The sequence below is a fragment of the Podarcis vaucheri genome, assembly GCF_965113315.1.
Source record: "Podarcis vaucheri genome assembly, chromosome: 5".
NCBI classification, from domain to species: Eukaryota; Metazoa; Chordata; class Lepidosauria; order Squamata; family Lacertidae; genus Podarcis; species Podarcis vaucheri.
In genome coordinates this window covers 6,333,561-6,358,286 of record NC_138763.1, presented here as the reverse complement: position 1 = coordinate 6,358,286, position 24,726 = coordinate 6,333,561, and the positions used below count along the sequence as shown (strand labels likewise).

The 24,726-nt window shown below is 44.7% G+C and overlaps 1 protein-coding gene across 1 annotated transcript; it reads right to left on the bottom strand.

Annotated features, from left to right (window-relative positions):
* Positions 1–4,918: 4,918 nt before the first annotated feature.
* On the bottom strand, positions 4,919–18,271 carry LOC309533146 (cytochrome P450 2J2-like; the record flags this gene model as incomplete). The annotated part of the gene is made up of 9 exons (XM_082224326.1): positions 4,919–5,284; positions 6,259–6,400; positions 7,709–7,896; positions 8,282–8,423; positions 10,444–10,620; positions 11,379–11,539; positions 12,296–12,445; positions 13,552–13,714; positions 18,041–18,271. The coding sequence occupies 9 exons, from the start codon at positions 18,269–18,271 to the stop codon at positions 5,088–5,090; spliced, it is 1,551 nt and encodes a 516-aa protein (XP_082080452.1). The 3' UTR covers positions 4,919–5,087.
* Positions 18,272–24,726: the final 6,455 nt, after the last annotated feature.

The window sequence follows — 24,726 nt, the reverse complement described above, 5'->3', positions numbered from 1 at the left end:
CCTGTGCATGCACACTCCTGGTGTATCTGAAGAAGTATGCATGCGCACAAAAGCTCATACCAATAACAAACTTAGTTGGTCTCTCTGGTACTACTGGAAGGAAGTTTTTTATTTTGTTTCGACTACAGCAGACCAACACGGCTACCTACCTGTATCTAGACATATCAGGAAGTAAACCTACTTATTGGGGCCCATCCAACTCTACAATACTATGATTATAAGTAGACTTGTGTAAGAACATGCAGTTACTGTGGGATAAAATCACTCCTGCACACATAACCTTATGCAATGGTGGCACACATATGAGGGTGGTGCAGTGGCGTAGCGTGGGTTGTCAGCACCCGGGGCAAGGCAAGTAATTTGCGGCCCCTAACCCGTGGATTTTAGTAGGGGCAGAGAGCTGCGAGTGCGAGCGCGCCCCCCAGATGTTGCGCCCAGTGCGGCTGGCCCCCCCTGCACCCCCACGCTACGCCACTGGGGTGGTGAGGATGGCAATTACAAATTAAAAGCACATCCTTAATGCGGCTGGTCTCCAAATGAGTTTACATGGGATTAAACCTTCACCCTGTTAGGAATTGTGTTTAGCACTGGGGCTCAGTTAAGTAACCGAGTTTCAACCCTAGATGGCAGAATCAACCCAGCCTATAGAATTCCCTTTAAAACAGTTTACAGGTGGTGAAAGAGCATATAGTAACTAACAAAACCATCCTAAGCATAATCCAAAATGGACAGATTTGCCCATTTCTACTCATGTTGATAGTGGGGCATGGGCTCTCTCTCTCTCTCTCTCTCTCTCTCTCTCTCTCTCTCTGTGTGTGTGTGTGTGTGTGTGTAAGATGCAGCACTCCCCCTCTTTGCTGGCCTTGACGTGGACTCCACTGAGGCAGAAGCCCAGCTTCCATCCATGTGGGTAGTAAGCAATCACTGACAGCCCTCCATCATACTTGTCATTATGTGATTGAAAAACAAAATGCAATGTAATGTTTCACCCTGAAGAAACAAAAGGAGACACACACACTGTTCAAACTTGTCAGCAGGCAGAAGTTGATAGCAACCCATTCTCTCATAGATCCAGCAATTAAACTGGAGATAATTTATTCCACCTGAATAAGTGTTCTGGTTCGCGAATGTTTTTCAGAAGCCGAACGTCCGATGTGGCTTCCGCAGCCAATCTCCTGCAGCCAATCGGAAGCCACGCCTTGGTTTCGGGAATCGAACGAACAAACTACCGGAACAGATTAAGTTCAAGAACCAAGGTACCACTGTAATTATGTTCTTCAGTAAATGGGGGAGGGGGGACAGCAGAGGTTGATGCATGTAAGTCCAAGTGCTATAGCATACAACAAGATAAGAGTTCTATGCTGAGCAAAGCTCTGAATTGCAGCATTCAAGTTGTCGCTGTTATTTATTACAATTTTTTACCTGCCCTTCACCCTGAGTTCCAAGGTTGGGTTACAACAATTAAAACTCAATATTAATGTTAAGATGCAATATTACACAATGATGATGATGATGATGATGATGATTTATAGCCCACCCATCTGGCTGGGTTTCCCCAGAAAAACAACTTTACATCATAAAAATAAGGTGGGTTCTAAAAATATACGCATCTCATGTATCAAAAACTAGGGTAAAGAGGTGGGAGAGAGTTCTACAACTTAGGGGCCGCTACAAATAATGCCTTTCCTGGGCTGCCACCACCCCAAGCTTCTGAGGGCGGTGGAACAACCCATTTTTGTGGTTAGTAAACCCAGTTTTGTACTTTGTATACACCAGGTGGCAGCTTGCCTTCTTCAATATTCATCGAGTAAATTATTTGCTCCTTCTTGCTACTCCTGCTATTTTCAAAAGGACTATTTCCAGAAGGAAATAGAAAATTGTGAAGAAGATTTTATGTGTAGGCTAGTATAGGACACCTGTGGTGACCTCATTACGGCCAGCTTGATCAGTTATTTAGTTTCTTATCTGATCCATACGAGCAGGTCAGGTGATCCGTAACATCAACAGCTTTTCCATCAACAGGAAATGAACGAGTTTAAAACCACAGTGGCTATGCGTTCAGTTCCTGTTTATAGTGTGCCTGCAACCCTTAGAATCTTGTAGCGCTCACAGAGACTGGGGTGGCATATAACAGCTCATCCTTTATCAAATAATACACTCACAGCTCAGAACATAGATCTGACCAAATAGTTTATTCAGATAACCCCTTGCCGTCTCTAAAACACACAGGAGAACTGCAAGAAATCGGTCCCGGATGTGCACAAGCAATGAACAAGGAACAATGAATATTTGCCAGGCTGGTGGTAACTCATTAATAATAATAATAATAATAATTTATTATTAATACCCCGCCCATCTGGCTGAGTTTCCCCAGTCACTCTGAGCGGCTCCCAATCAAGTATTAAAAACAATACAGCATTAAATATTAAAAACTTCCCTGAAAACTTCAGATGTCTTTTAAAGATAGGATAGCTACTTATTTCCTTCACATCTGAAGGGAGGGTGTTCTACAGGGTGGGCGCCACTACCAAGAAGGCCCTCTGTCTGGTTCCCTGTAACCTCAATTCTCACAATGAGGGAACCGCCAGAAGGCCCTCGGCGTTGGATCTCAGTGTCCGGGCTCAACGATGGGGGTGGAGACACTCCTTCAGGTATACAGGACCAAGGCCATTTAGGGCTTTAAAGGTCAGCACCAACACTTTGAATTGTGCTTGGAAATGTACTGGGAGCCAATGCAGATCTCTCAGAACCAGTGTTATGTGGTCCCAGCGGCCACTCCCAGTCACCAGTCTAGCTGCCAAATTCTGGATTAATTGCAGTTTCCGGGTCACCTTCAAAGGTAGCCCCACGTAGAGAGCATTGCAGTAGTCCAAGCGGAAGATAACTAGAGCATGCACCACTCTGGTGAGACAGTCCGCAGGCAGATAGGGTCTCAGCCTGCGTACCAGGTGGAGCTGGTAGACAGCTGCCCTGGACACAGAATTAACCTGCACCTCCATGGACAGCTGTGAGTCCAAAATGACTCCCAGGCTGCGCACCTGGTCCTTCAGGGGCACAGTTACCCCATTCAGGACCAGGGAATCCCCCACACCCGTCCGCCCCCTATCCCCCAAAAACAGTACTTCTGTCTTGTCAGGATTCAACCTCAATCCATTAGCCGCCATCCATCCTCCAATCGCCTCCAGGCACTTACCCAGGACCTTCACCACCTTCACTGCTTCTGATTTAAAGGAGAGGTAGAGCTGGGTGTCATCTGCATACTGATGAACACCCATTGATCCCATGTAACAGGACTAGACAGAACTCTAGCACTCCCCCACCCCGGCCCTGCTCCCACGGTGGAGTCTACCTCCTTCTGAATCTGAGTGACTTTATCTGCAAAAAAAACTTTGCAAAAGCATTGCAGGAGATCTTGGGGTCCCTACCAGGCCCCAGTGGTATAGGTGCTTCTGATAGATTGCGAATCACCTGAAAAAGTCTCCTGCTGCTGTTTTCTGCAGATGCAATGGAGGCGGCAAAGAAGGCCCTCTTCGCCGTCACCATTGCCACTTGGTAGGCTCGACATTGAACTCTAGCCCATGTCCGGTCTGATTCAGAGTGAGTTTTCCGCCACCGGCGCTCTAGCCGTCTCAACAATTGTTTCATCACCCTCAGCTCCGGGGAAAACCACGGGGCTGTCTGGGCTCCGTGCAATCAGAGAGGGCGCTTCGGAGCCAGTCAGTCAATAGCCCTGGTTCACTCCGCATTCCAGCGGGCCACCAGGGAATCAGCTGAGAGGCCATCAACTTGGGATAAAACATCCCCTACCACTCTCTGGAAACCAATTGGATCCATCCGAATCGGTCCCACCTCCCTGCAGAGGGGAAGGGTCGTGGAGAAGTCCAGTTGCACCAGGAAGTGATCTGACCATGGCACTTCTTTTGTTTCGCTTTTAGTTAGTGTCAGATCACCAACATCCGTAGAGGTAAACACCAAGTCTAAGGCATGAATTGGGCCAAACTTATTCAGGGACAGCCCCATGGAGGCCATGCTTTCCATGAAGTCCCGAGCGGCTCCTTGTAAGGTTGTGTCAGCATGGATGTTAAAATCCACCAGGACAACCAAGCTAGGTGTCTCCAGGAGCATATCCACCACGACCTGAAGCAGCTCGGGCAGGGAATCCTTGGTGCAGCAGGGAGGTCGGTACACCAGTAGGAATCCTGTACTGCCCCTATTGCCCAACTTCCAGAACATGCACTCAGAAAACTGGGTCTTCCTAATAGGACGCCTGCTGCAGACTAATGACTTCCTAAAAATCACTGCAACCCCCCTCCCTGCCCACATGACCTGGGTTGCTGTGCATAAGAGAAACCTGGTGAGCAAGCAGCGGCAGGGACAGGCCCATCTGCTTCATCCAACCAGGTCTCTGTCACACATGCCAGGTCAAATCCTCCATCCACAATCAGGTCATGGATGGCAGTGGTTTTATTCATCATTGACCTGGCATTGCACTGCAACAATTTCAGGTCATGTGGGTTTCCCTTGCTGATTCCAGTATCCTTCCAGTAAGGACCGGACCTGGAGGCAGGGATAGTCCTCAAACAACGACTAACCCTGCCTCCTCGGTAATGACATGGACTGGTCTTAGCATAACTCCTGCCCGTAATCACTGAGATCGGGTGTCCCAGTGCATTCCCCCCTGTGGAACCTGCCCCACCCAATCTATTGGCTGAGGCCTACTCTCAGGCAGCCCTGACCCTTCCCCTTAAAAAGCAAAATACAAACTATATAATAAATAAATTATAAAAAAACAACAACAACCATTTAAGGTGCAGCAAATGAAAAGCACTTAAAGCATTTAAAACCATTTTGTCACTTGCTGCAGGAAGCTGCTCAGGCCTCTAAACTGTGGAGGTGAGTGCAGGCCCCGCCCCCTAGGCTGGATGGAGTTGGAAGGAAAGGGAGCAGTCTTCCCAGCACTCACCAGAGCAGCAGCAGGATCACAGTGGCATCACAGATTGGGGAATCTCAATTGAGGAAGCCAAGAAAGAATGTGAGGATGGCGGGAAATGATTAAAGGAGGAGATTGCAGTAGTTGATCAGCCCCCCTAATTGTTTATGTGGCTGCAGCGGGGAAGAGCGCAGATTTTGTAGGGGCGAGGACGGACCGTCAGCCCTATTATAGGCTTCTTATGGACTCCTCTCACTCCTTTTGGCAGCTGGAACCTGAATGCTCTCAGCAGGCTTGTGAAAAAGATGAAGAGCTCAATCTTTGCCATTTGCTCCCCTGGACACACCCGAGCACCTGCAGGAAAATAAAGAAAGAGGAAAGCAGGAACTGAATTATCTGCTATTCCACCTATACCCCAGAGTATTTACCCAGGGCACCAATTTGCTTTGACTCTGAGAAAAGAATCTGGGTCAAGGCCTCATTCAGTCTATGAAAGCATCCTGCAGCAACTCCTCTTTCTACGATTCCTGAGTCCCCCATGCCTCCCTTTCAACTTTGGGGTGTGGGGATGTCACTGAGAAAGTGGGCTTTATTTCAGGGGCTGCCAAGATGCTGAGCTCAGCATGAGATCAGGACTGGTTACTTATTTTATTTCAGTAATGTGTTTATTTAAATCTCCCTTTCAAGTATTGTTATGGGTTTGCGGGAGGCCAGATCTCCCCTAATCCCTGAGTCTAGTAAAAGTTGCTTTAGTTGCTTCCTCAAACTAAAGACCTCTAAGCGGCTTACAAAAGATAATCTAAAGTGTTCATTAAAAATTCCAGTAAAAGCAAACATGGAAAACAAGGTTCATAATGAAGGTAATATAAAGAATCAAACCAGTAATTTAAAAAGAATTATATGTACTAAAATTACATGTTAAAACTGTATGCTACAATCTCTATCATTAGCTAGTAGTGCTAATAGTAGTATTTAATAATTACCATTGTTTTTATGAATGATACTAGTTATTACTAATAATAATACTTATTATAACTATTTTTATTGGGTTGTATCCAATGCTAGTCTTTAGGGCGCATGTGCGCTTCTGTTCTGCCATGATGCACCAATGAAAATGGTGGGAGCACCCCAAATTTTGTGGCTCTATTTTCCATGCTAACAGATCTGAGAACGGGTTGCTTTCTGGAAACAAATTGAAACGAGCGCTAAACTTCCACTAGATTCCACTACATCTCCAGAAGTGGCATTTATGTTGTGTGGAAGATCACACAGAATGTGAAAATTATCTGGTAAGAAAGCATGCGACAGCTGAGGCTTCTTGCACATACCTGCACCAAATGGCAGAAATGCTTCTCTGACCACAAACTGCCCGTCCTCGTCCAAAAAATGGTTTGGGTTGAATTTTTTAGGTGTTGCCCATTCCTCAGGATCAAGAAGAACAGAGCGGAGATCTGGAGCAAGCACAGCCCCCTGCAGGGAAAGAAGACTTGTCTCAGGATGCATCTAAACAGAACATTGCACTTTTGCCCTTCAGTTCCCCCATTTTCCACCTGCATCGCTCAGTGAAGTCCACCTCCGAGGGCCTTCTGGCAGTTCCCTCACTGCAAGAAGTGAGGTTACAGGGAACCAGGCAGAGGGCTTTCTCGGTGGTGACACCTGTCCTGTGGCACACCCTCCCACCAGATGTCAATCAAATAAACAACTATCTGACTTTTAGAAGACATCTGAAGGCAACCCTGTTTAGGGAAGTTTTTAATGTTAGATGTTTTATTCTGTTTTTAATCTGTTGGGAGCCACCCAGAGTGGCTGGGGAAACCCATCTAGATGGGTGAGGTATAAACATCATCATCATCATTATTATTATTATTATTTCCACTAATCTTTACATACAAGCTTCATTCTCCTGGAACTGAAGAATTGCATTTTCTTTCTTTAATACAGTGGTGCCCCGCAAGACGAATGCCTCGCAAGGCGGAAAACCCGCTAGACGAAAGGGTTTTCCGTCGCGGAGGCACTTCGCAAGACGAAGTTCCCTATGGGCTTGCTTCGCAAGACGAAAACGTCTTGCGAGTCTCGCCATATATTTTTTTTTGCTTCCCCCCCCCCCTTTTTCAAAGTGGCTAAGCTGTTAATAGCCTTTTAACAGCTTAGCCGCTAAGCCCGCTAAGCCGCTAATAGCGCTAAATCGCTAATAGCGCTAATCCACTTAGCCGCCAGTGGGGTTGCTTCGCAAGACGAAAAAACCGCTAGAAGAAAAGAATCGTGGAACGGATTCTTTTCGTCTTGCGAGGCACCACTGTAAATGATGAATTTTCAGATTTGCATTTCATGAATTTAAAAGTCTTGAGTGCTGATGGAAGGATGCAAATTGTGAAGAAGCTCCGCAGAAGCGATCCTGTGCATTTCTGGGGCACTCCCACCAGTGTGCCTGCACAGATGCTATCTCCCCTGTCATCTCATTCCTCTTCCTCCCAGGAAGCAGGAGCAACTCTGCTGCTGGGAGGCTAGGTGTGCAGCTGCACCTCTCCTCACCAACCACTCCTGCTGCGGATTACAACTCCCAACAGCCCCTGCCAACATAGATCAATAATGGGGGTCACAGATAATGTGAGTTGTGGTCCACATCTGGAGGACACAGCGCAAGATATCCCTGCATGAACTCCCCTCTCTTTTTTGGAAATGGAAGGAGCTATAGTTACTTTCTACAGAATTTGCACTGCAAGGGAATCTGCCTTTCCCCCTGGGCTATAGAAATGCAACTGTTACAATCGTCTGTACCTTTGGAATGTGAAAACCATGCAAGTTCACATCCTTCACGGTTTGCCTTGGAAGCCCAATTAAAAAGATATATCTTGAACGCTGGATCTCGTGAATCACAGCATTGGTGTAGGGCAGCTTCTTCCGATCTTGATAGCGGATTGAGTGAGATGAACCGAAAACATCTTCCATCTCCTGGTAGACTTTCTCTGAGGAAAATGGTGGAGAATTAAGCTTTGTTTTGGATGAAACATCTCAAATTAAACAAGTTGAGCAATCATTAAGGGGTATTTGTTCCACAGGAAAGTATTCCACCTAGACCTGCTGGGGCGGAAAACCTAAATAATGATTTTCAGAAGGGTAGCCTCTTGCAGCAAGATCTACTGGGATCTTCCACAGATCTGGAGCATGGTGCTGTCAGTATGCTGGTGACACACAGCTCTGTATCTCCATTCCATCTGAATCAAGAGAGACTTTGAAGGTGTTTGCCCAGAAGTAGTAATGGGCTGGATGGGGGCCAATCTGAAAGAAATTCAGGTCCAAGATCAAGAGGTCAAAATGGCCTCTTGCTGCCATTGCACAGTTCCCTCTCACCTTGAATATCTGGGTGTGTCACCATGAGGAGCAGTGCCCATTGCAGAGTGGTAGCAGTTGTCTCTGTTCCAGCAATAAAGAGGTCAAAAATACACTGAGCCAGGTTGTCCTCATTGTAGGTAGAGTAGGGGTCATCCTTGTTCTGTTGTAAGCAATAGCGGAGGTTAGATTCAGTTCACTCACAGGCCCCAGTCGGCTAAACTAAGACCAGTGGATCTTACACCAGTATAAGCCCTGGAAAATGGGCCTTCCATATAATATGCAAGTATTAATAAAAATTGCAGGCAGCGAAGTGCCTCTTTAAATGAGGGGGTGCCTTTCCTGAGATTATGCCTGCTGTGACACAGATGTGCTAAATCAGAAAAGTATACTTTTTGCTTCAAAACTATTGTTTTTTGCATTTACGTACGTAAATTTTATTGATTAATCAACATAAGTGCATACAGTTAATCAACTAAGACTTACCTCCATCAGGAACTGAGGAAGTTCCAGCTGTCTATTGAGCAGAGGTCAAACAGTGACTGCCACAAGGAAGACCAAGGATGAGTAGAGGAATTACCACCTGAGTAATCTGATTCCTGTCACTATCGGAACACCATGCTATTTCTCTTCTTGATACTAGACCTTAATGTGAGGGTGTTTCCAGATGACCTGCTCCTTGAGCATCCTGATTTGTTTGTGAGGAGGTTAGATGCTGCTGCATCCAAGCAATTGTTACCCCGCACTTCCAAGTGCAATTCCCTGTCACTTTCCGTATCTTAGGGGGGGGAGTAGATCATTGTTCAAAACCTCCAACAATCCTCTATAATCGTGCACCCTAAATTTGCTTGTATGCTATTGAATCCCATCCAAAAAACCAACAATGACAGTCTGGAAGGAAAACCCCATTCTTATTGTGAGAATCTAGTCCAACCCCCTGCAATGCAGGAATCTCAACGAGATCATTCATGGCAGGTGGCCTTCCAGTCTCTGCACATAGGTAAGCTATGGAACTCCCTCTCATGGGAGAGAGCAATTGCCATCAACCTAGATGGCTTTAGTAGTGTTTTACCTTTTTGCAATCCTACTGGGAAATGATATATAATGAATTGAAGAAAATGTTGAAAATAACTTTTTTTAAAAAAAACAAAAAAACCATAAGCCTTTTTGTTAGGTATTTTAAGTCAAGACATACCAAAGGAAATGAGGACTTTATTTATGTGTGCCACTACAGCAGCAAGAATGTTGATTGCACAAAACTGGAAGACTGGAAAAATACCAACTAAAGAACAATGGCAAGAGAAGTTGATGAACTATGCAGAACTGGGAAAAATGACAGATAGACTAAGAGAAAAAGACTTTGAAAAAGATTGGGAACTACTCATATTATATTTGCAGAAACAAAGAAGGTCAATAGACTTGATGGCAGGATTTAAATAAACATTCACATTATTAGCATTAGAAAATGTTTTGAAAAATAGTGAAAGATGGTGGTGTATTTACTGTTATTTTTATGTCTTTAGGCTTAAAATTATGTTATTAATAACTTTTTCTGTTAAGAGATATCAAAATGGGTGGAAATAGAAACAAACCAGAAGCGGAAGTTGGGGGAAGCCTTGGAGGGGAGGGAGGGAGGAATATATTGTAAAAGTGTATGTAATGAATAAAAAATAAAAATGAATAAAAAAACAACAAAAAAAACCCTAGATGGCTTTTAAAGAGCGCTATGAACAGCTACTAACCAACGCTTCTTAATCACAGTTGCTGGAAACCGCAGGAGGGGAGAGTTGCTCTTGTGGTCGGATCCTGCTTGCCAGTTTCCACAGGCATCCTGTTGGCCACTGTGAAAGCAGGATGTTGGACTAGAGAAGCCATTGGCCTGATCCAGGAGCTCTTATTATGCTCCTATACCAGACTTCCTCAACCTCGGCCCTCCTGATGTTTTGGGCCTGCAACTCCCATGATAATATAATAATAATAATAAATTATTTATATCCTGCCCTCCCCAGCCGAAGCCGGGCTCAGAGCGGCTATCAACAGTAAAAGTAACACAGTTTACATAAAATGACTAATAAGTGCAGGGGAGATTCCCAGCGGTCCCGCAGATGTTATTGTTCGATCGTAACAGAGAATGCAACGATTCATTGAAGAAGAAGCATTCGCCCACAAAGCAGTTTACTTACCCTCTCTATATGAGATAGATAGAAATCAATGAAGTCCATGGGCTCATGCACAGTCTGGTCTTCCTTGTGCCTCGCTATCTCATTCTTCGCAAATGAAACAACCATCTCAATGGAGGACAATGCGGTTTTGTGAGGCCCTGGGAGAAGTTTCATGACAAACGGGAGAATTTCGTAGAGCTACAAGGAAAGGAAAGGCACATCCTATCAGCAACACAACCCACAAGTCAACTCCAACCTCATGCTTATATCTGAAGGAGCGTCTCCACCCCCATTGTTCTACCCAGACACTGAGGTCCAGCACTGAGGGCCTTCTGGCAGTTCCCTCACTGTGAGAAGCCAAGTTACAGGGATCCAGGCTGAGGGCCTTCTCGGTAGTGGCGCCCGCCCTGTGGAACGCCCTCCCATCAGATGTCAAAGAGAACAACAACTAACAGACTTTTAGAAGACATCTGAAGGCAGCCCTGTTTAGGGAAGCTTTTAATGTTTGATGTACTACAGTATTTTAATATTTTTTTGAAAGCCACCCAGAGTGTGCAGATGGGCACGGTATAAATAATAATAATAATAATTATTATTATTATTAATAATAATAATAATAATAATGCTTTGGCTTGTTCTTGAGGGCTAGAAATTTCACCCTGAGTATCTGAAAGGTGATATGGAGGAGAAATTCAGTATTGTTCACATTTATAATGTTACAGGGGTAACCCATGTGGTGTTGCCCAGATGATTTGGACTACAGCTCCCATCATTCCTGATCATTGGCCATGCTGCCTGGGGCCGATGGGAGTGGTAGTCCACAGCATCTGGAGTTGACATTGCTGGCTATCCCAGTTTGAACTGATGTCTACTGTAGGCAACCACAGTTCACGGGCCTCCCATCTCATGCTCTCCTTCACCCACCCACTACCAAGCCTAAGCTTCAACCTACTCACGCCATGAAAGAAGCTGCCTCCGAACTGTAAGCTAATCCGAATGGCTTCCACCAGCCTCAGGAATTCTTTATCTTCAACAGAAAATCGGTATCCAAAGGACATGGCGCATATCACGTTGCTGACTGAATTGATGATGTGTAAGGATGGGTCAAATGGCTGCCCTGCAGATGAAATCCTAATGAGATCCAATGCTTTTATATATATATATATATAAAGAATATATATATATACACACACACACACACACACACACACACACACACACACACATTATTCTTTTGCTATGCAAAAGGAGAAATTGTGATTAGTTAACAGCTTTTCAAAATCAGTCTTTCTTGCTCCTTTCTTGTGGCAAATCCACACTGCCCGGAAACCAATATTCCCACTGTGGAAGGACATGTGGATCCAGAATTGGCCTCCACTGTCACTTACGGACTCATTGTTAAAACCGTGTTTATGGAAGACAATCTTACTCAGCGATGAGTGATCGCCAAAGAAGAAAGAAACCATTAAGAAAGTTCCTTAGTTTAAAAAACAGTTTAACACACTTTGCCTACTTAGTAAAATCAGGGTGAGACAACTGCACAATTCACAGACAATGTAATGGTCTCAAACAACAGCAAGTCCTGGCACCTCAGCAATCCATCATTTTCCATCAATTATTATTAATTTATTTTTTACACCAGCAGGATGCAAACTAGGCACTGACTCTTTGCACTGCAGCTGCTAAATATTTGTATTCCCATGCAATCCCTACCCAGTTTACAGGATGCCAGTGGACTCTTCTCTCTCAGCTTCCAAAACTGAACCACTCTTCTGCTGTGAGTCCCAGGAAGTTGCCCCAACCCGCAGATTGTCTCAGGCAGAGGTGGATAACAAACCAACCTGAGTTAGCCTCATTTTCTTCTATCACATACCCTTTGCACGTGCAAAGATCTCCACAAGCTCAATGGCCGCCTCTTCTATTTGGTGCTCCATGCCTTTCTTCCCCAGCCCCAGCTTCCGCATAGTAACCACACTGAACCGTCTCTGCTGCTTCCAGGTGTGACCATTTGAAAGTACAATACCTAAAACCATCACAGACCAGTGAGAAATTATTGCTTACAAAATTCATATAAAAGCTATTACATCAGCAGCCTAGAAAACACCAGTGCAGTCCATGCCTAGGCATTAAAGAACCTAAGAACAGGAAGACTGGTGCAGAATCAATTATTTCGTTGTGGAGTGTTATATCTCTGATGTGGGACACCAGTGAATGTTTCAGAAAATGCATATGAAAAACAAGACCTTCATCATCACTCCCTCTATTACGAAACTCAAGCACTGAGTACCAACAGGATTGGAGCCAAAATGAGGCTAACAGCAGGGAGGTATCAGCATGCCCAGTGGGGTCCTGAGGTTTGCAGAATACCTGGGGCCATCAAGAATAAGAGAAAATTAGCGCATGTGAAAACTACTGTTAAAAGAATTATTTACATTAATTTTACTGGTTACAATGCTAGTACTTCTAGCTTCTTTTTTACACTGCACTACCAGTTCCATTATGGAACTGCGGCTCTTTAATCAATATGTACAGACTGGGAGTGAGTCACTGCCCCAACACTTTGCAGGTACAAACAACATTGAAAGAAGAGAAGAAGAAAAGTTTGGATTTGGTATCCTGCTTTATCACTACCCCAAGGAGTCTCAATGTGGCTAACATTCTCCTTTCCCTTCCTGAGAGACTTCAAAGAAGTGTGACTGGCCCAAGGGCACCCAGCAGCTGCATGTGGAGGAGCAGGGAAGCGAACCCGGTTCACCAGATTACGAGTCCACTGCTCTTAACCGCTACACCAGCGCAAACCATCATGAATGCACAGGCCCAAGCTGCTCCCTTTCCCATCAGTGCATGTCCTGTTACTTCCTAATGACATCCTGTAACTTTCCATTCCGCAAATGTTCCAGGCGGAGGGTTGTCCAGCTTTCGTTGGATAATGCAGTAACACTGGGAAAGCAGAACAACTAATAAAGCGGTGTGGATTGTCCAGTATAAATCCACCACTATTCTTGCATCAATGAAATGTTGCAGAAGAAGACACCCATGGGAAAAAGGTACATCCCATATGGAAGGGTCCTTTGTTTCCTTCACTGGAGAAAAGGCTAGTAAAACCTGATACTCAAACCAACAACTTACCCCTATTTTTTGCTGCACTTTTCACGAACGGAGTTTCTGGGCGGTCAGCAAAATCATCCGAATGGTTGATTAGGCCTTCCTTGACTGCTTTGTAGCCGGACAGTATGACTGCAGGTATAGGCCCAATCCATACCGTGCAAATGTTCCCATATTGCTTTGCCAACTGCCATTCAGATAAAAAAAGAGAAAGAAGGGATTAGTTATATTCAGGATATTTTGGAAGCGTCAAGTACTGGCTCGTAGGGGCATTTTGATTTGAATCATCGCTCAGGAAACGTTGGAGCCGTAAGGTGTTGAAGGGTTAATCTTCATATTAACTACACATAGTGAGTTTCTGCACCAAACTTACTTCTGCAAATTGTGGTCAAGCCAGCTACCAGACAGGCTATGGGGCCATTTCCTGCCTTGCGCTTCCTGCTTCAGTAATGCAAGATAAGAATAGACACGTACAAGGGGCTGCTTAGCTAGCAAAAAAGACACGTGTACGAAGGAGAGGGGAGGGACTGCTAAGCAAGCAGAAAAGGCACACGTACAGGGGTAAGACGAGGGAGTGCTTAGCAAGCAATATAGATATGCCCTAAAAGGGAATAAGTGAAAACTTGCCAGCTGATTGGGGAAGTTTTGGGGGAGGTCTGAGAGGTGGGTGAATGCTTTCAGGTATAAGAAAGTTTGCTGATGTGTATTACTTTGCAGTCAGATTTCAGAAACTATATTCTGCTGGCTGTCTCTGTGCACAGATTAAACCCTTTTCTCCAAAGAAGAAACTTTCCTGGTGTTATTTTACTCTTTCTTTGGTCCTGGGGACGCGGGCAAAACGATTCCCTGGCGAAATAAGGCTTTATATTTTTGGGGGCTCGTCCGGGATATCGCCCCACCCCAGAGGATCGAGGAGAGCCAGGCTCGACCACAGGTGAACAGCTCAGATCGGCGTTCGCATTTCCAGTGCACACCCTGCCAGTTTGTAGGGGGAGATTGCCACACCGTCCTGGAGTGGAGACACCTGGTCGAGGGAGAAAAGAGGCCGAAAGAGGGAATCTGCAGCGGAAAGAAAAAGGTAAGCCTGAAGGAAAGGGCTAGGGGCCCGAGGGAAAGGGCCAGAGGCCTGATCAGCCTCACCTGGTAGCAGTAAAGTGCTGCCAGGAAAGGAACTGGCCGTGGCAACAGGGTGCCACCAGTAAGGTTTGGGAAAGGGAATGGGGCAGAGGGAATTGAGTGTTTTGTTGGCATGTTGTGTGTCAGATACTCCAGTGGATGAATTGTTGAATGAGGGCCAAGGCTTAGTGTCCCCTTGGCCGAGCGATTGTAGGGTTGTGCATTTTCTGACAATCTGTAGCATGTGGAGTGTGAGAGAATTTTGAAACCCGGTTAGGAGCGGAGTATCTGAAAAATGGGGTCTGGAGCAAGCCAATGTATTCCTCTGGAATGCTTTTTAAATAACTGGAAAACTGCGTGGCTTTGATTTGCAATTAATCAACCCCCTGTGGCGAATCAACCCCTTGTGGCAAAATATATTAAATGTCCACCCAGACCAGATCCCCTATATCTCTACATGAAAGACCAATGTAGAAAAGAATCTACCATGGCTAAAGTCTTGCTGTGACAGCAACACACAGAACAGGATTTGTACAGTGAAGCCTCTGGTGTTAGAAGACCCAGAAGATGAGGAGGGGGGAGTGATTAAGCTACCACCTTACACTCCACCGACAGCCCCTCCAACAACCCCCCCCAAGCCAAAATCAAGAAGCACAGGGAGGCACTGGTGTAGGGGGAGGAGGACCTGCGAAGGAGGATAGTGAGACGGAAGAAGAGAAAGATGACGAAGAGTTTAGGAAGACACTAGATGATATGAATAAAGGAAAGAAAATGTGGACAGAAAAACAGAAAGAGAGACTAAAGGAGTTTGTAAAGCCATTTGAGGAAGAAGTTGGATGTGAGCCCCTTGTTAGTTGAGGCAGCAGAATGCTGCACCCCTGAAAAGAGGAAGAGATGGCAACGTAAGTGGGGACAGGCGGCGAAGAGAGTTATGTCTCACAGACAGTATGAGAAAACCAGGAAGGATCAGGCAGCCGGAGTAATGCCCCTTCGGAGGGTTTATGATCCGCCAGCCCCTGTCCCAGCTGGACAAGCGGAGGCACCACAGACCTACACGGTCCAGCATATACCCTTTTCAAGTGCAGATGTTTGTAATTGGAGAAATCAGAACCCCTCTTTTGAGGAGAATCCAGCAAAAATTATAAAATTGTTTGAAGGGATTTTTAAAACCTATAATCCCACTTATGATGATGTACAATATCTCCTGGACTCACTACTAACTACAGAAGCATTGCTCAGCCCCTGCATGAGTCAACTAGGGGAATAGAGAAGGATCCTTTTATATGGGGCAGGGAACAGCAGCAGGCTTTTCAGGATCTCAAAGTGGCATTACAACAAGCCCCAGCGCTTGGCATCCCAAACCCCAAGAAGCCTTTTACCCTGTTCATAGATGAAGACCAGGGGGTAGCCAAGGGAGTTGGCTTTAGTGTGTGTGAGAGATGAATGCTGCAGCCCAGGGAAGTCTTAGAACTTATAATGTAAGGCCACCCAGCTGGATGTTACTGGGAATGGACAGAACATGATCTACTATGCCGGCTGCAGGTTGTGTTTCTTTTGAACCTTTTGTGGTTTCAGTTTTGCAGTGCAAGCCATCTGGGCTGGGCAAGTGTCACTCGCAATTCAGGGCTCTAGCCAGTCATCCAGGACCACTATTAGGGTGCTTCATACCATTCCACCTCCTAACTGGTTTTCCACCTCCTCCCACCAGCAGGCTGTGTCCCAAAGAAACTTCGCAGCCCTCAATGTGACATTTTGGGGTGTGTCCTCCACACAGCCTAATGCATTTTCTAAAGGGTTTTTTGTGCACTTCTGCAAACCCAAGGATTTTCTTGAGCCTGCAGAACCACTGTCCGGTTCATGGGTGGTGCCATTTCTGGATATATAAGAAGCCATACTTGGGGGGGGGGGATGTGCTGCAGTGTTAGCTGAAGCTTTTGAAGAAATAATAATAATAATAATAATAATAATAATAATAATAATAATAATAATAGCTTCCAACCGAATATTAAAAACAATACTGCATCAGACATTAAAAACTTCCCTAAAAAGGGCCGCCTTCAGTTGTCTTTTAAAAAGTAAAATAGTTATTGCCTTGACATCTGCTGGGAGTGCGTTCCACAGGGTGGGCGCCACCACCGAGAAGGCCCTCTGCCTGGTTCCCTGTAACCTCACTTCTCACAGTGAGGGAACCACCAGAAGGCCCTCGGTGCTGGACCTCAGTGTCCAGGCTGGATGATGGGGGTGGAGACGCTCCTTCAGGGAAACAGGGCTGTTTAGGGCTTTAAAGGTCAGCACCAACACTTTGAAATGCGCTCGGAAACGTACTGGGAGCCAATGAAGATCTTTCAGGACCGGTGTTTTATGGTGTCGGCGGCCACTGCCAGTCACCAGCACATTGTGGTTGTCACTCCTTGAGGACAGAACACTATAGATCTCTGCCTTGAGACAGTAGCTTTCTAAGAAGGTGACATATCAAATTAAGATGATAAAAGGTATTTCTGCAGTTAGCACATGGCCTTAAATAACCTTTTTGTACCTGCTCAGACAGGCTTCCCTTCAACCACAAGAATCTCACCTACTCCCAAAGAGTCAGATCTCTCTCTCAAAGGCAAAAGGTTGGTGATCTGATATTTGTTCCACTGAGGTCTCTTTATTTGTTTCCACATCCATCGATGGGTAGAATATCACAAACTTTTATATGAGATAATGAATATGGCCATTCACCCAGTTATTTCACAATCGGTTAATTTTTATTAAAAAAGAAAGATAATTTTCGTTGGCAATGTGACCAAGCAGAAGAGAATTCTTGACTAATTGGCTGGAATTACTGGAAAAAACCCTGAAAAACTAATTGGATTGAGAACTGCGTAACTAAATTTCTGATTAACCTTTAATATGAACAGTAGTTTTGTTGGAGAGAATACCAAAAATATATTGTTTCAAGGATTTCTTCTGCACATAAATTCTTAAAAGACCCATAGATCAAGCATTCCCAGATATGTTCCATGGCCACCAAGAGTCCACAAGCTGCATTAATATGCTCCACAGCATGTCTGTGGATTTGAATACTCATTTTGATTTCTTATTGTATTTGTATTCCTTCTTTTATTTCTTACACTGTGCATTTTATTGCATTACATTTTTACTCTTATGGAATTAAAATTGTAATACATTAAAATTCAATATGTAAGAAATGAAAGAAGCAACAACAACAAAAACAATTTAAACAATGCAGCACATTGCAATTGCCACAGCAGGCAGAAAAATCTGCCAAGACGCTCAAGCCCTAGATTTCACAGGGGAATCATTATCCACAGTTCTCAAATAAAGTAAATAATTTGCAATGCCTTTTCGCTCTTCCTCTTTTTCAGCTGAAGAAGTATTTTGAAAGAAGTACCTTCATGAAAGTATCCAGGGAGAGCATGACCCCAAACCGCCACATGCCTCCGATGATGGGAAGTCGAAGGGGTCCAGGAGGGTAGCGCTTGCGGGACCAGGGCAGTTTCATCAAGCGCAGAATCTTACGCGGAACCAGAGTAATCAGAGATTCCGATGCTCGCCCCATGGTCCGGTCTTCCTTTATTCCAGGCAGAGCCGGGTGAGAGGAATCCCCTTTTTCTGAGGGCATTTTGCATTCATCAGAGACATCGCCACCTCTCTCATTTTCCTGGCCGGCACCTATTTATGTACTCCACTTTTGAAAGACAAACTGGACTCATCTGACTCTCTAACTAACTAGCATTTATTATAATTATCTATTTATAGCACACCTTTATGACTGTATCTCTTATCAAGATGGCTAATTGTTTTATCCCCATTATATTATAGTCTGGGTTTCCACTGCAGTGAATCAAATGTTTCTGTCCTGTGACAGCCTTTGGGTCTTGGTTTTGTTTTCTAGTCATTCTTGCTAGCCTCCTTTCTTCTACTGTTCTGTTACGGATTCTGTTACAGCAATAGTTATTTTTATAGTATTTGTTCATTTTATACAAATTTTGTTTTCGCTTCTCTTCTTGTAAACAGAAAACTGGGATATCAGGGTTGTATTTAACTAACTCTTAAGTGGGGTGAGCTGCTTGTCCCACATTAAACCTAGGTCTTGCATTTTTTGTTATTATTGTTTCTGTGACAATTATTATTATTGTTTCTCCTGTCCACTTCCCTGTCTCCAATAGCTCTATGGCTCAGGCAAGTTTATCCCAGCATAAACATGCTGTCCCAAAGATGAGCAAATTATCCAATTCATTTTCTCATTTTTCCATTCTTCAGTTCAGTCCCCCAAATTTCTGCCTTTGTTCTTTCTTGAAAAAATTAAATCCTCATAATAATATAATAATAATAATTTATTATTTATACCCCATCCATTCACCAGCACTTTCCTGCAATTTTCTCCCAATATACCACACCTTTGTAATTTTGCATGCAATTTTGCACACGCTGTTAGTTAGTTAGTTAGTTAGTTAGTTAGTTAGTTAGTTAGTTTGACTAACATATGCATGCTTATGCATGCATCACCCTAGCATATACATCTTTCGGAAACATCCTTATCCCTTATCGCAACATATATATCGTTTAACATGTATCTAGTTTTGCCATTTGATTAACCAAGGAAAGGGACCCTATGAATTTCCTGTTTTGGAAGTGCCTCAGGTCACATGCAGCATTTGCTAATTTTGGAATTGCTGGTATATATCCAAACACTGAGTTACGAGTCAAGTATTTGCCTGAGTTTTCTTCCAACTCTGAGCCACCTACAGTTTAGCTGCAAGTAACAGACTAACGATATTATCTTTATAGCTAAACTGTCCTACCTGTTTCCATCCACTGTTGAGCAATACGAAACAGGGGTTCAGCAGCATGTCATGATCCTTTAAGTGCTGTCTTGTTATTTCATTTTGCCTGCTAACTTCCTATTTCCAAAACTTTTTAATGGCGCCATAAGAGCCCTGCTGGCAGGACCACACCTAGGGGTTGGCCAGGTGGACATTTGGGCGCTCACTCCAACTTGCTTCTCTCATGCACAACTAAACATGGTAGGTACTTAGGAGGTTGAGGTCACCCTCCCCTTCATAGCTGGCTGATTGATGCTCCAGGATAGCCAATAGTGGAGCAGCAGCCTAATGAGTGTGTTTTGTTTTGTTTTGTTTTGTTTTGTTTTGTTTTGTTGTTTTGTTTTGTTTTGTTTTGTTTTGTTTTGTTTTGTTTTGTTTGTAAGATGAAACACATGGCCAGGCATTTCTTTGTTTTGGTCTACTGCCTTCTATTTTTTTACTTACTTACTTACTTACTTAATTAATTAATTAATTAATATACAGTGGTACTTCGTGTTACATACGCTTCAGGTTACAGACTCCGCTAACCCAGAAATAGTGCTTCAGGTTAAGAACGTTGCTTCAGGATGAGAACAGAAATTGTGTTCCAGCGGCGCGGCGACAGCAGGAGGCCCCATTAGCTAAAGTGGTGCTTCTGGTTAAGAACAGTTTCAGCTTAAGAACAGACCTCCGGAACGAATTAAGTACTTAACCCGAGGTACCACTGTACCACGCTATACCCGGAGGTCTAAGAGCGGTTCATAGAACAAAATCAAAGTATAAAACCACAAAACCAATAACCCTGCCCCCAAAAAATAAAACCACATTTTAAAAGGACATAGGATGTCAATCAAATCAACCAAAGGCCTGGTTAAAAAGGAATGTTTTTGCTTGGCGCCTAAAGGTATATAATGAATAATAATAATAATAAATTTTATTTATATCCCACCCTCCCCAGCTGAAGCTGGGCTCAGGGCGGCTAACAGCAATAAAACTGTACAAAAGTACAGCACAAACAACACTCTAAAATCATTCATTATAAAATTAATTCAAATCAAGCCACTGGCAACCATTGGGCCAGAGCTCCGCGAAGATTGCCGAGGGAGGGAGTCAGGCTGTGCCCTGGCCAAAGGCCTGGTGGAACAGCTCTGTCTTGCAGGCCCTGAGGAAAGATGTCAAGTCCCGCACCAGGGGAACTTCTATTATTAGCATTTTGTCCCAGAAGCAGCAGCTCTGGTGCCTGTGAATACGAGGTGTCCTCTATTAATCCTGCCAATTAATAGTTTTTGGAAAGATGCTCTCCCACCCCACCCCCTTGTCACACACAGAACTAAATGCATATTTTATGATGGCACATGCCACCTACAATTGTTAGAATTGGTTGTGTTTTTTAAAAAAATTAAATTAGTATTTTCCCCCCCAGCACTTCTTATATCCCTCTATTGCAGACCATCCTTGTTACCCCTTATATCACAAATGCAGGGGGAGGAAGCAGAGACTGGCAGAATCGCCAGGACTTCGTGACTTTCTTCTAGGCAAAGGCTGAAACTGCAAATGGTGACCTGCTCAGGGAAGCCATTCTAGTCTGTTTAAAGAGGCAGGACTGGACTGGCCCAAGAAACCGGGGATTATATCTCTAGGAGAAGACTAGGGGGTCTCCATACAAACTTGGATTCTTTGGGGGACTCCGTGACTGTTAAAGTGGTATAAGAGTGCTTTAAATGATGCTTTAATTAAGATTCCTGTGTTGCAGGGGGTTGGACTAGATGACCCCCGGGGTCCCTTCCAACTCTACAATTCTGTGATTCTGTGAATGCTATAGATAACAAATGGCTTTTTTAAAAAAAAGCCTCAAATCTGTGGCAAGAAAAGATGTAACCCTAGTTGCTGGATGAACTTGTCTGACTATGATGCGTGTGTGTGTGTGTGTGTGTGTGTGAATGAATTAGCATTAGCAGCTATATGGAAAGGGATGTTGGAGGCAAAGCTCTGTTAGGGAGAGAAACAGAAGTTGTTGCTATCTCCAGCTCTTCCTTTCTTTGGCCGGGTTTCTACATTTACCATCCTTCTGATAGGCAGAAATTCAGCAGGTGGGGAGGATGTGAGTCATTGCAATTAATGTGCATTGCTAGCTTAGTTCCATAAATTTCATTGGGTCTACTCAATCCGTATGACCAACATTGGAATTGCTTTGGATTGCTTCGAAGTCATTTCATTCTGCACCAGTGAAAGTAATTTTTAGCCCTCTCCCCCCCCCCCAATTTCACCACCACGCCTGGACTTCTCCCATATTTTGCCCGACCAAAGGTGTCGACCCTACTTGCATCAGATTTCTGGACAGGTTTTTTTAGCCTACTAAGAGGTTTCAAATGTTGAATGAAAATGCGGGCTTATGTGGAGGTGTACAGTATTTCAAAATGCACCAACACTCTCTAACAAAGCAAGGTCAAATGCTAAGCTCATATGTAGAAAAACACACTTTTAAATCTGTATGCAAAGATGTGTCATGCAACATCCACATTTTTCCATTTAAGAATAAATTGCTTGGCAGTGTATAGGTTCCTATTACATCCAGGTAGTCTCTGTAAACAATTGTTGCAAGCCTAGTCATTTGCAAATTAAGCCAGCAGTCCTTTCTGAAGCTAGCAATTAGCATATAACTAGGTCCCTTGAGTCAGTTTTAGATTCCTCCTGGAAGTCGTCATGTTCTTAGAGTCATCATTAACATCATGAAACAACTTGGGTGTTCTGCTGAATAACAATTAGGTACAATTAGCATTGAATCCAGTGACACTGGCATAACATATAGGAATGACATACAGTACTTCCTTTTCAAACATCGTAATCAATGTGCAAGATCTTCTGCAGGAGGTGCTCCACTTTTCCAGGCCCATTGGGCAAGGACTGCATAAGAAAATCTTTTGAGCTGTACGTCTTGCTGATGCATTCTGTACCAGCTGGAGTTTCTGCCCCAAGACCAAGGGCAGCCCCACAGACAGCACATTGCAGTAATCTAGTCTGAAGTTTACAAAAAGGACTACAAAGTGGCCACGTTATCCCAATCCAATTAGTGAAGGTTCAAACATATTGTTTCACGGTGCCTTCCTTTCCAAGCCACCCCCAAACACTGCGGCCACCACCTCCTCCCCCTCAGGGCTGGAAGGGGGGTCACTTTAGGTGTGCCATGGGCGCTTGAGAGAACCAGCTGCTTCTGAATGAGGCTCGGGTGTCTTCATGAGAGTGCACTGAGGGTCAGGGAGACAAAGACCCCTGCTCCTGAAGAAACAGAAAGGATGCCCCACGTAGGATGGAATGATAATAATATTAATAATTTTATTATTTCTATCCTGCCCATCTGGCTGGGTTGCAATGGGACAGGTGTGCCTCTTCAGAGTTTGTGGTCCAGGGGGATGGGTGCTTGAGTTCTAGGCTCCTGCTTTAAGACACTGGGTGCTTGTGATGCCATTGAATGCAATGAGTTGTGGCCGGTGCCTGAAGATTTGTTCTGCAGGAGGAGGAGGAGGGACTCACCCAGCACTCTTGCTTAAAGGCTGGGTTCGGAGGCTGGAACAGTGTCTACGGGCCGGCCATACTACCCTGAACACGCCCGATCTCGTCTGATCTCGGAAGCTAAGCAGCATCAGGCCTGGTTAGTACTTGGATGGGAGACCGCCTGGGAATACTGGGTGCCGTAGGCTTTTGCCTCCTTTTGCCGGTCAGCGGCCCCGCTTTCAACTCTGCTCCTCCACTTGCCGCCCATTTCATGCCAGGCGTTGCTGCCCGCTCTTTCAATTTTTCTTCTAATTTGCTTTTTAAAGGTTAGAAAGGAAAGGCACGATTCCACATGCGGCTTTCACGTTGCATAGTTCCTGTCCATTTGTGGCTGTCTCTGAATACAACTGAACTGACCGTCCTGCGGACGCTTTCCACTTGCAGCTCTCCTGTGCTGCACTTCACCTCCAGCAGTTGCTGCCTCTGGATAGATTTCAGCTGAGCTGTGACTTTAAATGCTTGCAAGCCGCCCTGAGCAGAGCAGGGGGCGGGGGCAGGGGCTTGCAAAGGGAAAGCAGGCTCGAAAGGTGTCAGTCAGAAGGAAAGCAAATTAAAAGGAAGATCGGAAGAGCAGGCAGCAGCGCCTGGCGTGAAATGGGCGGCAAGCTGACCCGGCAAAAGGAGGCAAAAGCCTACAGCACCCGGTATTCCCAGGCGGTCTCCCATCCAAGTACTAACCAGGCCTGACCCTGCTTAGCTTCCGAGATCAGGCGTGTTCAGGGTAGTATGGCCGTAGACGCTGTTCCAGCCTCCGAACCCAGCCTTTAAGCAAGAGCACAGGGAAAGTCCTTCCCCTTTCTGCAGAACAAATCTTCAGGCAACAGCCACAACTCACAGTATTCAACTGCAGTTAACCCTTCGCTCTTTCGTCACAAGCACACACTTGCACCTGCCTGCCCCTCGCGACATTCTCCCCAATGCAACCAACCCGCACCAGACTCACTGGCTCACCAGTGGCCACACCCCACACCACTCAACCTATCTCACATGCTTCTCCCACCACACCAAAGGTGATCAAGGCGGCGCAGGGCCACCATTCCAACATCAGCCCCGGTCTAATTTATAATGTAAAAATCTGAGGACAAATTGGAATGGATGGGTGAATGAAAAGACAGGGAGCATGTGCCAGTGAAGCTACAGAATTCCTATTCAGTCCTTTAAAATACTCAGAAGTCATTGAAAAAGATGCTCAAATATACCTTGCCCAAAAAGCCAGAAGCTTTTTTGCTGGGCTTGATGGGAGAGGAAACAGCAAAGGCAGATCAAAGACTATTTATGTACGCCACAACTGCGGCGAGAACTTTATTAGCCCAAAAGTGGAAGTTACAGGAATTACCGACGGTGGAGGAGTGGCAGACAAAGATGATGGACTATGCGGAGCTGGCAAAACTGACCTGCAGAATTTGAAACCACAACGAACTATAATTCCAAAGAGACTGGAGTAAATTCATTGACTATATAAATAATAACTGTAGAAGTTTGAAGACACTGGCAGGACTGAAATAAATCCTACGACGTGGACTTTATAAAATAAGATTAAACTGTGAGATATAGATTTGAAAAGGGAAAGCTTGTTGGCGGGATGGAGGGAAGTCATAAGCTCAGTAGAGCGGTAGGGAATGAGATTGGTAGGTGTATATTGGAAATTATTGTTTATTCTTTAAAGTGAAAGTTTAATAAAATTTATATTTAAAAAAATACTCAAGTCATGTCTGAAAAA